Source organism: Ammospiza caudacuta, chromosome Z (genome assembly GCF_027887145.1).
Source record: "Ammospiza caudacuta isolate bAmmCau1 chromosome Z, bAmmCau1.pri, whole genome shotgun sequence".
Taxonomy (NCBI): domain Eukaryota; kingdom Metazoa; phylum Chordata; class Aves; order Passeriformes; family Passerellidae; genus Ammospiza; species Ammospiza caudacuta.
The window spans coordinates 23,147,118-23,162,301 of NC_080632.1; the positions used below are offsets into that span (position 1 = coordinate 23,147,118).

General features: G+C 42.9%; 1 protein-coding gene across 1 annotated transcript in view; it reads right to left on the bottom strand.

Annotated features, from left to right (window-relative positions):
* TRABD2A (TraB domain containing 2A) overlaps positions 1-15,184 on the bottom strand; it is an 81,439-nt gene that overhangs the window by 20,687 nt on the left and 45,568 nt on the right. The window contains exons 3-4 of the mRNA XM_058824191.1: positions 5,766-5,912; positions 3,428-3,602 (exon numbers count right to left, since the gene is read on the bottom strand). Of these exons, the coding sequence (XP_058680174.1) occupies positions 3,428-3,602; positions 5,766-5,912 (322 nt within the window). The remainder of the gene's footprint in view (positions 1-3,427; positions 3,603-5,765; positions 5,913-15,184) is intronic.

The following is a 15,184-nucleotide window of genomic DNA, read 5'->3' on the forward strand; positions in this document are numbered from 1 at the left end:
CCATACATAAAGGCCTGTCCACAATTAAGACAAATTTTTACTGAACATAGTGGAATGCTGCTGGCATTGCCAGCTCTCTCTTCCCATGCTTTCTTCTAATTCCCTCAAAGAGACTTACTTTGGCTTGAAACTTTCCTCGTTTGCACTCTGGCCAGAAGCAAAGTGTTTTGGATCTTTTCAGCAAAATCTGCTGGTTTTTAGTTCTCCGCTTTGGTGCAAATTACTTCCAAACAAAAATAGTTCCAGAAATGAGCTCTGACTGTGAAGTATTTTTGACCAAACATAGGGAGAGTCTGCCTCATTGTTTTTTAAAAAGGCATAAAATGTAATGAATCTAATGATCAAATTGATTATGGCCCAAATTACCACACATAATTCAATAACATAACATCTATAGTCATGCAGCTATATCAAGACCTGAAAAGGGAGAAGACTTCTTTTGCACAATGTGTTACACCTCTCTAAATCCTATCAATCCAGTGAGCATATAAAATAAATCAGTATTTTCTGATTTTCCTCTGTTTAAAATAAAAATATCAAGAGTACTTTAAATAACAAGAAAAAGTATATGTAATACCACAGTCACCCACAAACCATGATCTTGCTTGCATATAATTGATGATAAAAGTTGTTTTTTCAATGGTGTTTTGTTAATTAAAAGACTGAACTTTCCTTACAAAAAGCCTAGCTGCTTTTTTCACAGGGTGAAAAAAATCTGTAAAGAAAACAACTGAAAGTCTTCTCTGCTGGCTGGGAGACCCTTAAATATCCTACTACCATTTTAATACAACCTTGTCCTGCAGGTTATAAGCAACTGCTAGGAGATACTTTCTTCATTAGTGGTCAGAAGAGGGCAAGCCACCACGCCATCATGATTTATTTCCATTCCTATAGCCTTTTTTTCTGCTTCTCTTTTCCTACTACTCATTCTAACCTGCCTTGTATGAGGACTTTCCTGGAACCTTCTCACAGTAATTAACAGCAGTACAATTCCAAACAATGCTTAAAACTGATCACAAGATATTTGTTCATCTTCACTGCTTGCTGGCATAAAAATAACTCTTCCACATAATTATCTATCACATACAGCAATCTGCATAAGCAAACGGCTGAATTAGCTTGCTGGAAAACAATGAAAGACTGCATTCATAATTGCAATATGCACTCAGGAAACCTCAGAAATCTGTAAAAATTGATCTGTTTTCTGCAATATATCCTATGATGCTAATTCTCATTTAGATGCTTATAAGAAACAAATGAAACAAATAAACAAATGAACAAAAACCCACCAAAAAACCTCATGCAGTCAAACAAGGGTGTAATCAAGAATTGTGCTGCTAAATGTGGGAGGCTGGCACTATCCTTTGAACAGAACTATTTGGAAGAGCAGATGAGAACAGAGTACAGACTGGTATCAAAGCCAGAGAGTAATTAGAGACAATTACAAAATCAGTCCAAAGTCCCCAGAGAAGACAGGGAAGCTGTCTGGGTTCAAAAGTATGATGGAAAAGCATGAGAAGAGCACACCGGGTTCTTGGAGATCAAGCCATGTACACATAGCCAGAGATCGAGGGTGTTCATTTAGGCACAAGGCTCCTGGGAGTGCTGCAGTATAGAAATATTGGCAATCAGGACACAGAAAAGGGAACTGGGAAAATAACAGGAAAAAGAAAAGCAAGATTTCAGCAAGCCTGGGAAAGGATTTTAGTACTGCATGAATGCTGAGAACAAGAAAGCTGAGAAATTAAGAAGGACAGGTATCTGTCCTGCTCCTGCAGTGCTTCTGGGCTCTGAGGCAGTGCTGTGCACACCTGTGACATTGAAGACAGTCTGTGCAGAGGGGTAGGAACAGAAAGAAATTGATGGAAGGGGAAACAAATGACACAAAACCATCTAAAGACGAGATTTGCAGCTGCTGGGATTCAGAGAGTCTGCAGGGAGGGGAAGAAGCTCTCTCCTATCAAAGGATCTTGCTCTCGGGACATGTCAGAGCAACACATATGTCTGCTTACGTGGGCTGCTCATCACTCAAGCTGTGATGCACTAACCAAAGCCCAAATATCATCAACTGGCCTCCTGGCAGAAGAGTAGCCACCTGCAACAGATGCAACTTGGACCTGGGGCTGGTGCATGCTTTTGTCAGAAACATCAGTGCAGCAGGTTCAGATGTGGTGAGAACTTCAGCAATGGAGTGCAGCAATGCCCTGGTCTTAGCCTACAGAATATACACAACCAGGGCCTGCTTCATTGCTCCTTGTCACAGAAGTTCCACAGAGCAGTGATATTGCAGGAAGACTGCAAGTTACAATCTTCACACACATCTGAACAAACATCTCAGCTCTCACACATTTGGCCCTTGTTAGGGTAAATTTGTAACCACAACTCCCTGTTGCCAACACAGAAATTCTCACAGACTCTGAATACAAATGCCTTTAGTGTTTAAGTAAGTATTCTCCTTGCCTTGTCTAGATCTTTCATCCTCACCAAAGCAATATGCACTAAGACTAGAAAACCACACATGGATGCTGACACCAGTCTCAGTTTTCCCCCTTTCCCAAAGGCCATATGGTTCATGGTGGAGGGGATGTGATACTTCTCTGGGAATTAGCACCTACCTTTTTTAACGCTGATCCTAACATCTTCCTTTCCCTGGAGCTAGAGTAAAAGATGGGAGTCATGGCAAAACAATCGTGTAGTTCACACCCTCTACCCAGCCCTAGTCTGAAGCGTGGATGCTAGCCTTATTGAGTTGGATGTGCTGCTGGATGTGCCTGTAGAGTCCTGCTGACTGCTAAGAGGCATAAAATGGAGTAGGTTCTCCCCAGCTGAGCCTACTGTGCTGCTCCAAAATAGTAGCAGACAGAACTTCCTTGTGGAAACACAGTGAAAGAGGTAAGGAGGTGCAGGAAGAAGAGAAGGGCAAAATTTTGCCTTGCTTATTCCCTTGCATTTATTGAGTCCCTTAGATTCACACAATTTGGCATATTCATCTTTTGACCATGTCCTGAAAGGTTAATTCAAGCACTGGTGCAGCCTCAGGTATGCAGCCTTTCATCTCAGCTCCCTATTGCTCCCATCCTCTTGCATTGCCTGCCCAGACAATAAACACGCGTGTATTTTGATGACCTCCTGGGCATGCACTGCAGTTGATTCAGTATCTTTGCCTCCTCATACAACAAGTATGTCTGTAATTAAGAGATATTGCAGTAAGCACATGCACTGTGAGCTCTTTGCACACTGAAGAAAAACAGTCTCCTACACTGAAAAGGTTTTCCTACTAGGGTACAACTATTGGGGGAAAGCTGAGTTCTGTGTCCGCCACAGCAAAAATACTGACCTCTCTTTAAAGTGAGGCAAGCATTTGCAAAATGCTTTTGAATTATATGGGAAGGATGAGTTCAGGTTAACTGGCACCACAGTCACATACCAGCTCCAAATGCAAAGAAGAAACTCTTGTCTGGGTGCTCTTCCAGCAGGTCCTTCACCCTCCTGCCCATTCGCTCATTTCGTTTGTAGATGAGCTCCTGCCGGAAGTAGCTGTCTATTTCTTGGGCAGTAATGCGTTCATGGGCTGGAAGTGTAGCATTAATGAAATTTGGGACCTAAGGTAGAAAAAAAAAGTCTTCATGAAACAGGAATTTACTTCAGAGGCAGCCATTATGCACAGGCATTTTTGTTCCACACAGAGTGTAGCAACTGCCTCATCCCCCAAGGCACAGCCAGTAGGACAAAACCCAAAGCAAGCTAAAAAAATACTTAATAAACTTCTAATGATGCATGGTGCTTCATTTCTCTCAATGCATCATTTCATGAGCTAGCCAGATGGATTTTTTTAATTGAAAGTCAACAAATACTATCATTTTGCCACGTTGAAGACCCTAAACCCTGATTGTTCAGTTGAAGCAAGTAAGTATTTGCCCCTAACTGCCTTTAGCTACATACCTCTTTCTTAAATTGCCACAGGTATGACATAACTATAAAAATAATTATGCTCTTCTAAGAGAATTTGACTGGTATCAGAGCCCTCAGGCTGCCAAAGAATAACCGTGCAATTTGAAGTAGCTAAAAAAAAATCTCTAAACTTTAAGAGGGTAAGATTTTGTCAAGAAGGAACGCGTTACCACCTCCACTTGCCCTGTCCTGACGGTATCTTTTAAAATGCTGGCTTCCTCCCCTGGGGCCCCCAAGGACAGCTGTGGCTGCACACTACCCTGACCTCTTGCCATTGGAGCAAAAATGTGGGTCTGCTATTGTTGCAGCAATCCTGGCTTCCTGACAAGTAGCTTTAGGCATTCAGTTATGGGGATGGTTAACTAAGGGGCCTGCAAGCAGTGATTTCTGGAGAGCAGACCCACTAATAAGCCAGGTGCTTTCCCATGCAAGGCTGCAGCAGATGCAGAGACTTTGGATTCCTCCAGAAACTATTACAGAATCTCTCCAAAGGGTAGTTAGCCCAGATGTAGTCATCTACTGGGCAACATGGAGTCAAATACAACTTATGGAGAAGTTCTACTTCAAACATAAACTGTCAGTATGGCACATTATCAGTATTCAGCTCTGCTGCCAAGGAGAATGCCCTGAGGTGGAGCCACTCACATTAAATAAAGGACAGTTTTTCCCTTGGCAACATGCTGGTCTCAGAACTGCTCTCTCCAAGGACCTAGGGGCAATGTCTGCAGTCTGTAACATCGAAACAGGATAGTGGTGCAGCATCTGCATCCTCTTAAAATGCTGGTCTCCTCTGAGAAATGCTTTGAAACCTGTGCATGGAGTGCACGGTGTAAAAGCTAGGCAGCATTGAAGACCAGGATGCCTGCACCTGCAGGAGGGTGGGTGTGCAGGATGGGGAGGCAGCAGCACACACACAAAGCTCGGCACCAGAGAAGCAGGAGTTAGTATGGCTCTGCAGCTCTGCAGTTCTGCACTGTATGCCACAGCAAAATGGTTATTCAGCACAGAAAGCTCAGGTACCAACACCTATTCAGCACCCGAAGGACAGAGCCTGTGTTTTCACTGATGTGCATGAATTGCCAGGCAATATCTCACAAACAAGAACAGAGAGGCCCGATGTCTCAGCCTGAGGTTAGTTAATCTAACAGCCCAAATAGGCCAAATTAGTCCCTGCTGGGCATTTTCTCATGGTTTAAAGATCAGTGTTACATTCCATTGTGCTGCTTAGGAAACCATCTCCATAAACCCAAGTCTGTGAAGTCTCAGAAGGTCTCTTTTCCTACACATTCAGTCTAAATCTATCTTTTCTTTGTTTCACTCCATTTCTCTCCTTTGGGCCTTGTCCACAGCACACAATCATACTAATAGGGAACATTAAAAAGCTTGTAACTCACCCAGCCTTACAAAAGTGTCCAAGCCACAAGTGCATTTCTCTGTTCTTATTCACAGAAGAGAGCCTGCTGCTGCTTTCTGTTGGCATTAGGTTTGCTCATACCTAAACTAGCTTAATACCACAGGATCCTTAAGAAAGTAAATTATTAACTCACAGAGCTTTGATGCTAAAGCGAAAACAGCACTCATCCAAAAGGGAAAGCCAGGTGCACCTTTGCTGCTTGGGTGCAAACTCAAGCAAACTTTGCTTGAGGTGGTGCAAACTCCTGGAACAGAAGGCTCAGGAAAGCAGATGTGCCAGGGAGCCAGAAACATGCCCCTGGCCCTCACCCAGAAAGGAGTGAGAGACGAGCACACGTGTTACAGGGGTTAGCACTACAGGGAGATGTGTGTAGCACAAGGGCTGCAGCGGCAAGACTCACTTGAGAAGTGTCATGGTTGAAGATGATGGAGCTGAGGTCCCCACAGTTGTAATGCTTGATAAGGTCTTCTGTCGTATAGGGGATCTGGAAACTGCCTGCTCGGAGGCTCTCCTGCTGCAAGAGAGTCTGATTCAAAGCAAAGACCACCTGAGGGAGGGGGAGAAGGGAGGAAAAGACAGAGTTCCTGGTAAGTTCTCTTTTCATCCCATGAGAAGGTCACAGACACAGCCACTGGCTGAAGGCTCTCTGAAGCTGCTCCTGCTCTGAGCCTGCCAGTCTAGACATCACCAATCCATGCCTCCTACAGCGCCACAGCTACTCACACCTTGGATCCCGGCTGCTCAGGGGGAATGGACTCGCCACGTTTAACTCAATGGGGTTTTGCCTGTGACTTGATGAATACAAATGCTACAAATGGGCAGGCAGAAGCAGGGGCAACCTTGCTCCCTTAGATGACAGCTTGCCTGATCACCACAGAGCCCCAGGGCCTGACAGGCTCCTATCCTCATATCTCCTCAGCCACCTTCCTAAACAAAGCATGGCTTCTCCTTGTTTGCCCTTCCTTCCTCATTTGCAAGAACAGTCACAGGCTGTTGTTTCCTGCTTTGTGTCTCCTCTCAGACACCACACCTATTTCAGGCAGGAATGGCTCTCTGGAGCAGGCCAGGGAAGAGTGGTGGCTGCTGGGGCACACAGGAAGCTGCTCTCCCTGCAGCGGCTCAGCACTCAGTCTCTCCCAGCTGACTGCCTCCCCAGGCAGGGTGCTGACAGCATTCCCTCCTCCTCAGCCTTCTCCTGGGAATGCAAACATTCCCATCCCCTTGGCCTCAAGGAAAACTATCTGGCTGCCCAGGGACCTCTCTGTTGCCCAAAAAGAGAGACGATCAGACAAGATCACTCTCCAGATGTGGCTGCCTCCCCACCTCCAGCACAGCAGAGCTCTCCCAAGGGCTGACCCAGACACTGGCGGCTGATCCAAGTGTCTCCTGCCATGGGCACTGCACAGCCCATGAGGGTGGCAGCCACTAAAAGGGTACAAGAGAGCACTTTGGACCAACAGGGGTCTCTGAAGCCAAACAGATGCAAAATCTCTGTACCTCCAGCCACTGCAGACAGCACCCACCAAGCTCCAGAGAGGCAGGAAGCCAAGGAAAGACTTGGGGTGGAGCTCCCCAGGCTGAACATGGGATGCCTGTGGGCATCTTCGGTGAGGCATGGAGCTGCATACTCTCCTGTGCAGGGACCAGGCCTCTGTCACCACCTGGCAAGTAAAACACTACCATCTCTTGCGAGCACATCTCTTCATGCTTACACCAGGCTACCACTGGTTTTCACACCAAAACTGGACAACTGTAACAACCTTTCTGACTACCTACTGCTCTGTTATTTTTATTTTTAAAGGAAGTAAGCTCGGATATACTGCTTTGAATTTTTTCAAAAATTACCCATGAGAGTGTTATTTTGTAAGCTCTGTAAGCTCTCTGTGTAATTAACTCCTCCTGGACATTTGCCTCAAACACCATCAAAGGCACTCGAGAACTGAATGTATTTGCCAACACTATGAAACTCACACATGAGTAAGCATACTCACTGTACTGAGACTATGTGAACCAAATTTTGGGATTACAGAGCAGATGTAGAAACAAACAGGTGCAACTTCCCCACCACAATCATCTGTCTTCTACAGAAAGGTGCAAATTCCATCAGACTTGAAATCATGCTGTCCCCACTACAGCTAGACTTACTTCTTTGGATCCAAACCACTGCGTATGTAACCCAATATGAAAGCACAAAACAGAGCATTAATTCTGGGAGGGTGAATAGCAACATTCACTCACATCTCATTTGTGTAAAAAGGGAAAGAATTCACTTTATTGGTACAAACTGCACTCAACTAAAATAATAACTCCGTGTAGATGCTTGGGTAAGTTACATATAACTAAGCAGTGCCTATCTTGCAAAGGACCTCTGTTATATTTTAAAGTAAATTGAACAAAACCAAATTGAAACCACTTTACATTTGAACAAAGGTTTGCATGCAGGCTAGAGTTTATCAGACTCCAAAGTCATTATTTTCCATTTGTTTGGCTTCAGAGAACTCTTGGTGGATGCTGATGACCAGACAACGTTCACTGAGAGACAAACCAAACCCATCCTGAAAATATGGGACTTCTACAGCCATGACTGCTAGGTCATGCCAGGAAAATGTCACATGTACAATTTGGCTGGACAAAAATAGGCCATGAGAATAGCCTATTTTTAAGCAATTGGATACCACCTGCTTGATTATTTACCATTAAAGCAGTATGCCCTTTTTCAGACTTCGAAACAATGACCAGACAGTCCCTGTCCAGACAGCAGTCAGGAAATGCAGCAGCCTCCTGAGCTGGTCAGGTAGCACTGCCTCAGTGTAGACTAAGCACATCAAAGAGGCTTTGCAATCTTTACTGTTTGATTTTCATCCAAACACAAATCAGTAGAGGGTAACTTGCTTCTGGGGAGAAAACACCAGCCTGCTGGGTGAGACATGAGAAAAAGGACAATCTTGCTCTCTCTGTTGTACCCCTGCAGCCTGTACTACTGCTGTCACTTGCTCTGCACGCTACCCTCAGGTCCAAACAGACCTCTTCCCTTCTCCCTTGCAATGTGCCTCAGGTGAAATAGATTGTCTTGCCTCTACACAGACTGGGCCTGCACTGCAGCAGCCAGGCCAAGCCATACAGGCATCTTCCTTCCTGTGAGCACACAGTAGGCTGCAAAGAGCGACATCAATCTGCTCAAAAACACAGCATAAATTTCAATGATGACCTACAGTTATGAGGATGACAAATAGTCACAGGAACAGAGGCAACTCACCCCCTCGTCCTCCATATCTCTAATGCTACTGCTGACATGACAAACAACTGCCCCAGTGAGGCAGCTCTGGCAGCTCTGTGGCCTTTGCTAAGAGTCCACCTTTCTGGTTGGGGGTGTGAGAGTTGATACTGGACATATGAAGAAATTTCAGGACGGCAGCAGCTGAAGGGCTTGCCTGCCCAAATAGAAAAGCACAAAGGACCTTTTACAATGAGATTGTTCATGTTTCATCTCAAAGAACAAAGTGTCCCAGCACACTGCTCAAGACTCCAACATCCCACCCTAACCACAACTGCCTGGGACTCCATGGCCATATTGGTGGTTTGAGCAGCAGTGCATCATCTGCTTTTCTTCTTTTGTCATGGAGGATTACAGCTATTCCCTGACAGCTCAGGCTTTCCCACAAACAACATATTTCCCCACTTAGACCACCTGCATCCTATCACTGTACATAGTACATGAGGGGAGGTTCGCACAAGAACCACCTGAAGTCCCCCACATAGAGAGTGGACCTCCACCTTGGCGCTGTGAGGGACAGGGGTTGTCTCTGCTCCTTTGAGTACAGCAGCAGTAGCTCGTGTCTTTCTGCACCAGAAGCAAGAAAATCAAGACACAACAAAGAGGCAGAAATCAAGAGAGCATCAATGTCCTTGACAATCAGCCCTCCCTAATGAGTTACAGAAATTCATGCATCAGGCTTTGCACAGCTGGAGTACAGGAAATTCTGTTGTCAAAAATACTCTCCACATCAGCTGGTCTGAACAGAACGGTGGCATCTGCTGGAGAGGGGATGATGGCACACCTACTGAACAGCTACACAGGATTACAATTTGCCATCAGTGTAAGGGTACAGCCTCTCAAAGCAATTAGATAGTTCCTCTCAATTCCTCTATCACTCCTACCTTCTTGGGGGAATTGAAAGTCCTCAGCAGAAAGAGAGGGGTAAAGGGGCAGGATCTGTTTGCGATATCAGAGGTTGCTTAAATCTCTGCCCTAGTGAGAAGGTTATCTCCAGTAAACAGTAATGGATAAACTTTGTCAGGGTCTCAAAAAAAAAGGTCAAGATTCCTGAACCTACTGTCCTTGAAGGATTTAATTTTCTGAGATGGGTCTTGCTCAGAAGTTGATAACTCATTATCTGTCATTACTTCTCAAAGAAAACATTAGACTGGGTGCAAAGTGATGCTTAAAGAAGACCACAGCCATCAAACTCTGCAAACTGGACATCAGTCTTGTTTACCAGGTGTGAAAAACTGAAGAAAGTCAACAGAGCAGAAGCAGGTACCACATCAGCAGCTGGTCTGAAATTGCTATATTTGCTAGGCACAAATATTGCTTATCTTCTAAAATCCCCATCCAATCCTGCAGTCCTTTTATTGCTAGTAATTCCAAGCAGTTAAGAAAACAGCAAATATGGAAAGGTTAAAATGAAATTTTTGTTTTTTCTTAGAAATTAAACCTAAGAATTTGGGTAGATCTGAGCTTCTCCAGTAGGTGGTACAAAAAGTATTCTTCTGTTTTGCAGACATCTCTTGCATGACACTATTTTACTATTTTCAAGATCTTTCCTGTATTGGAATGCACAGAAATCACTCTACATTCATCCTCCTTGCAAGACTATTCTTCCTCATTTCACACACCCTCTCGAGCAACTCCATCCTACTCTGTTCCATTAAGTGTATTCATACTAGCATCAAAGCATCTTCTGAAAAGATGCATTTTGAGAACAAAAGTAACAAGTTTATTAGAAAGGGATTTTTTTTATCTCCCACATCCCATTTTCACTGTGATCCCTGTTTTCCCCCAACCCTCTCCCTTTTTGTACTGTGGAAAAAATCGATTAAGCTCTCCAGTATACATATTGCTGCAAACCTCATTCTCCTCCTGGAGATTTCTTCAGCTGTCAGGAGACACTTGTCCCCTTTGCCAGCATTGTTGGAGTGGCCTGCTAGGCTAAGGGGGTGGGGAAAGGGGAGTTAGAGCCTGGCAGATGCCTTTTTTGTCAAAGACAAAAGACCCCCTGCCATCCTCTCCACTTTTCAGTACTTTCATCCACATTGGATCAAAGTGCTACTCTGCATATGAAAGGAACCTGGCATTATTCGCCTCAAATTAGCCTATCGCCATCCCGCTAGCCTCCAAGTCTTCCCAACAAAAGCACTCACATCTGTTCCATCATTTGCCTCATCTTCGGGGTTTTTTTCCTTTCTGCTCTCAGTTTTTGAGGGCCATTCAACCCCTTGAATTATAGTCTGGGGAGCATCTTCCTTGCTCTGGGATCACTCAGCCGGACAATTTGCTTTTAATTGTCTTAAGGAATCATGGGCTGCTTTTGGGTCCTTCCCAGAGACAAACTGCATCCATTACAGCTTCCATTCAGCCTCTTCAGCCAATTCTTTCCCTTTTTCTCCTCCTTCTCAAAAGCACATTTCTCTGCTTGCTCTTCACCTGGAGGAGACCATTGCTTCTCTGGGCCAATGAACACTATTGCCCCAAATCAAACCAGGCCTTAAATCAAAAGCATCATGACTAAAAAGTCAATAATCCTCCTTTGTCATGGTAATGATCCAGGAGACCAAGTGTTGAGAAGAAAGCAGGATTTCTTGCTCCAGTGTGATGCAGCTCTTTAGAAGTCTGGTGAGCTTTCAACAGAAAGTTGGGACTGGCAATGCCAGTGCCTGAAGCCTGAACCCACCTACCGTGAGGAGCTCCTGCACACACAGGCGGGAGAAGCCTGATTTTGGCATGGGCTGAAAATGGCAAAAGGAGGTTTAACCCACCATTTGCAGCCTTCAGAGACATCTCAGTCACTTTCAGAACTGTTGCTTTAGTAATGAAGAGAGAAAAATGAGGCAAATTCTCAAACTTGAATCACTTCTGTGAGAAAGATTGGATTAAAGCCATTACCAGAGAGAGGTGGTATGAGGGACCTGTCCAGCCGACAAGAGACAAACAGTAGAAGTCAATGAAATAAAAGGAAATGGAAACTACTTTAGGATACTTATGAGTTACGCATTTCCCATGGGCTTCGTATTATTCATATTTGGGTTTTTTTCTCAATGCCAGCATTGCAAATAGAGGAAGCATCTTTTCTGTAGCAGCATCGTCCAAGTCACTTAGATGACATGCAGTTTGCCTCAAGTCAGACAAAAAAATGTAGACACAGGTAAAGGCAGTGAAGAATTTGATCTGTCTCTGCTGACAATAAACTCACACTAACACATCTTTTGCCAAATTTTTGAAGTGTGTCTTACCAGGACCAAACAGAAGACACTGAAAGTTTTAAGTTGTTGTCTGGAATTTAAACAGGAATACACAAACCAACCCGTTTTCAATGAGGAGCTATAAAAAACAAGGCTTTAGAAGCAATTAATGAATTTTTCCTTCTCTTCTTATTGCAGAAGGATGGTTGATAATGTTGAATCAAAGGAACACTACTTACAGCACTGCTGGAAGAACTGCAATGCATTTACTTTAACAGACTGCACTAATACATAGCCTTTTGTCTGAGTAATTTACAGTGATTTACAGTGTAAAATGTAATTTTTATGTTTCCATGGACTGCAGCAGAAATAAATGCCCCACAATGTGCTGAATGTGGGGTAAGACCAGCAGTAGAGTAGATTGTTCCCATTTCTCAGGATGGCTTGTAATTTACCACTGGACACCTCCAAGACCTCACAAGAACTTGCTCCCATTTTCTATAGGGTTAATTATGTGACTATGAGCCTGCAGCTGCACTCCTCCTGAGAAATCTCCATCTAAGCTTATTGGGATTCCTCCCTGTTCTGCAGGAATCTCCCAAGCTTTCATTCTATAGTGCATAGGAAGTGCATTCTTAGTACAGTGTAGAAAATCCTTGAACTGGTGATCCATATTTACACATTATTGGAGAAAGATTAATCTTTTTTTTTAATGCCATCTTTGTTAAAGATTTGGTAAATATTACCAAAGTTTGTTTCTAAAATCTTCACATATCAAATCTCCATCAGATACATTTTTACTTCAAGAAACAGACTAGCCCTTTGTCTAATTTCAGATTTCTATAGTCCTGAAGCAAAGTTTAAGGCAAAAAAATCCCCTTTATTTTCAACCTACTACACTTAGAATTCCTACCTGTCTCCTACTCAGCATTTCTTCAGTTAGCAATGTCCAGCTTCAAAATAATTTGGAACAATGACCAAAATGAAAAGAAATTACTAGCTGTCTTTATTTCTCTTAGAATATACTCACCTATCAATTTACAGACCTGTCTAACCAGTACACTAGTAGCAATCATTTCTTTCTTTTGTGCAATACTTACTTCACAAGGCACTTAACAGAACCATCTCAAGATTGTATTAAAAAATAAGCAAGTTGCAAGGCAAAAAACCTGAAACTAGGGTTTCCTGGGCTGAGACTAGATATTCTTTTAAAATTCAACATCGGCAACTGATGTTTTAGTTGGCATTTTGTTTGTTTGTTTTGAATAATCTTCTGCTAAAATAGTTGCTTTGATCCACTTCCTCTGCTTTCCTTTTCACTGGATAGTCTTAAATGCAGTTGAAACAAAATAAAAATCCTGAGGTTAACAGATTTTTTTTTACACTTTTTAACATCCACACAGGAAAATTATCTTAGAAAGGAAAAAAATTTGACTTTCCAACTGTAGAAAGCATTTAAAAAATGTAGAAATTATGACACTTCACTGTGTTTTTGACTGTAAGGAGTAAACTAGTAAAATTGCTGAAGACTACCTGTCTTTCACAGCTTAAGGACAACATTTAGAAGCACTTTCTATCTTCCTGATCCACAAATACAGACACTAAACAAACTTGGTATTAATGACATGGGGTTTAGCTGCCATGTTTTTTTCACTCAGTGCTCACAGATGCTCTTTGGAATGCTGCTAGATGAAAGAAAAAAAAATACCTTCAGTATTTTTTTAATTTGTCCTCTCTACCACAGGCCATGTATAGCTTAGGACTAAACAACAAAGATTGCTTCCTTAGAAATTTAGAATACCGAACATATTCTCACCAATATTTGTACACCTTTTTTTTGGTGGAATGAAAAAATTCAGAACACATATTTTTAATTGACTGGAATGCTTCCCCATCTTTCTGCAAAACTGATGTACATTACTTGCACAATTCCTCTATGTGTGAACAAATCAAGACTGCAAGGTTGCTGGAGTCAATAACCTAACCTTGCAGTGCCACAAACAGGCCCAGACAGTTATCATATGTCTTCTGGTAACCATGCAACAAGATCTTTGGGTTTTCTTTAAGTTCTGCCAGCTAGGAAAGCATGTTCTGTATAAAACATTCAGCACCGATAAAACATTTTTCCACTCAATAGAACAATTAGGCCAGGACTTTGGCTGCTGTTCCAAACAGAACAACAGTTTTGAACTGCTCTTTATGTTGTAGGCAACTATTAAGAGAAGGTTCTGGCTTCCCAAAGGAGCACAGCAGAGCTGAGATGACCTTTCCATCGGTACAGGGGTGAAAGGAAGATTTACATGATATTTCTATGTTGTTATATAATGTTACACTTGCAACAAAAAACTTCAAACAAGAACTGCTGGAATGGTCCCTAGCTGGTTTCAAGAGGATCAAAGGCTGGAAGTTCTCAATGCAAAAGTTTTCCAAGAGGAATGACTGACAAGATTTTCAAACAGTGAGACACAGACCTAAGTCTGTGTTCTTCATAGTACCTGTGAGCTCAGCCACACAACAAAAATAGCATGTCCCAAGGTAGGATGGGAATTTACAAGCCACCAGCTGTGCAGTAAGAACCTCCTAAGGTGATACCCTTAGAATGAGTCACATGGATCCACTGCCAGACGGCACCTCCACTCACCTCCCCGGCTGTCCACATTAGGACACGACCAGTTGTCCCGGTTCAGCCAATACACCAATCTGAAATATTTAGATTTTCAGACCCAGGAAAATCCATCTGCTGCCAATGCCATGAGGAAGCTGCTGTTTGGCACTTTGGAGCAAAAGGCTAGAAAGTATCTGGGTGGTTTTGTTACATTTTTGTTTCACTCTTGGAAAGAATTGTTTCATGCCAACAAGGATCCCTCAGGAATTTTAAATGGCTGTCTAAATTCAACTGATTTGCAACACATCTCCTATAAGGTAAACTGTTACTGGCAAAATATGGAAGATTTTAACCTGTGGTCTTCTGAACCAGTTTCAATGCATCCAAGCCAGAAGAAAAGAGTCTTATTTTCCTGTGCCAGCCCTGAGCAGTACTTGCTCACTGTACTACATGCCTTTATTATTCAAATTCCTCTGCTGCCTACATTTGAAAATAAAAGTGTTATATCATCAAAATGTAACTGCAGTCCATAAGGTAAGAAAGCAGAAGGATGCTAGCTCAAATTGGACAGCAGAAGCTTTATTAAAGGTCTCCTCCATCACTACCACTTGGAATGGTCAAAAAAAAAGGTACTGCAAGATTTTGTGGGGCAAAAAGCCATGAGAATATCTTTGAACTTAAACCTTTTAGACCAACTGAACAGAAATGTCTTAAACTTTTCAGTGAACAAGGTAGACAACTTTTCCAACTGCTAA